The 1535-nt window shown below is 45.3% G+C and overlaps 1 protein-coding gene across 1 annotated transcript; it reads left to right on the top strand.

Moving 5' to 3' along the window:
- Positions 1-942, top strand: LOC148773879 (olfactory receptor 10G4-like). Its single transcript, XM_088832199.1, has one exon. The coding sequence runs from the start codon at positions 7-9 to the stop codon at positions 940-942; it is 936 nt and encodes a 311-aa protein (XP_088688325.1). The 5' UTR covers positions 1-6.
- The last annotated feature ends 593 nt before the right edge of the window (positions 943-1535 follow it).

Here is a 1535-nt window from a genome sequence, read left to right as displayed (position 1 = left end):
GGAGAAATGACAAACATGAGCCTAGTGACAACGTTCATCCTCTTGGGCCTTCCCCATTCGCCAGAGCTGGACACGCTCCTCTTTGGGATCTTCCTGGTGATCTATGTCCTCACTGTGGTGGGGAACCTTCTCATCCTGCTGGTGATCGCAGTGGATCCCCACCTGCACACCCCCATGTACTTCTTCCTGAGCAACCTGTCCTTCATTGACATGTGGTTCTCCACGGTCACTGTGCCCAAAATGCTGATGACCCTGGTGTCCCCAGAAGGCAGTTCTGTCTCCTTTCCCAGCTGTGTGGCCCAGCTGTACTCCTTCCACTTCCTGGGCAGCACCGAGTGCTTCCTCTACACCGTCATGTCCTATGACCGTTTCCTGGCCATCAGGTACCCGCTCAGCTATGCCAGCATGATGAGTGGGAGGATGTGTGCTCTCCTAGCCACAACCACGTGGCTCAGCGGTTCTCTGCACTCTGCTGTCCACACCACACTGACATTCCGTTTGCCCTTCTGTGGCCCCAACCAGATCCAGCATTACTTCTGTGATGCACCACCCATCCTCAAACTGACCTGTGCAGACACCTCTGCCAATGAGTTGGTGATCTTTGTCAGCATTGGGGTGGTGGCCTCAGGCTGCTTTCTCCTGATAGTGCTGTCCTATGTGTCCATCGTCCATTCCATCCTGAAGATCCGCACCTCAGCGGGGAGATGGAGAGCCTTCCAGACCTGTGCCTCCCACTGCACTGTGGTCCTTTGTTTCTTTGTTCCCTGTGTTTTCATTTACCTGAGACCAGGCTCCAAGGAGGCTATGGACAGGATTGTGGCTGTTTTCTACACTGTGCTGACGCCCCTTCTGAACCCTGTGGTCTACACCCTAAGGAATAAGGAAGTGAAGAAAGCTCTGTTGAAGCTTAAAGACAAAGTAGTGTATTCGCACAGCAAATAATCTCTGCTATGTAGACTTGGTCATTTTATAAATATAGTAATAGAATAGTATAATGAAATATAGAAATATAGTATAGTACAATATATGATTTTATCAGTGTGAAATATTATATATATATCTTGGTTCTCAGTGTTAAACTTTATCTAAACTTCTTAGTCAGGAATATTTGTTCCAAAGATTTTTTTGAAATTGAAAAAATTACAAAATTTTTATTTATGATAAACGTGCTAAATTTTGGTCTATGAAATAATTTCTCTTCAATATGTCATTTTACATTTTCCTCTAATTTTATTCATATATAATTGACATATAACATGACTTTTACCTTTTTTAAGACTGAATACTCAACTTGGATCTTGGATGCAGAATGATGAGCTATTTATATATACTGATGTTGGGAGGGATTGAGGGCAGGAAGAGAAGGGGATGACAGAGAATGAGATGGCTGGATGGCATTACCTACTCGATGGATGTGAGTTTGGGTGAACTCCAGGAGTTGGTGATGGACAGGGAGGCCTGGCGTGCTGTGATTAATGGGGTCTTAAATAGTCGGACACGACTGAGCGACTGAACTGAACAGAACTGAAGTTGAT

Source organism: Moschus berezovskii, chromosome 25 (genome assembly GCF_049115385.1).
Source record: "Moschus berezovskii isolate FMDL1 chromosome 25, NW_MosBer_1.0, whole genome shotgun sequence".
Taxonomy (NCBI): Eukaryota; Metazoa; Chordata; class Mammalia; order Artiodactyla; family Moschidae; genus Moschus; species Moschus berezovskii.
Note: the sequence above shows the minus strand (reverse complement) of the source record. Positions and strands in the feature narration are given on the sequence as shown.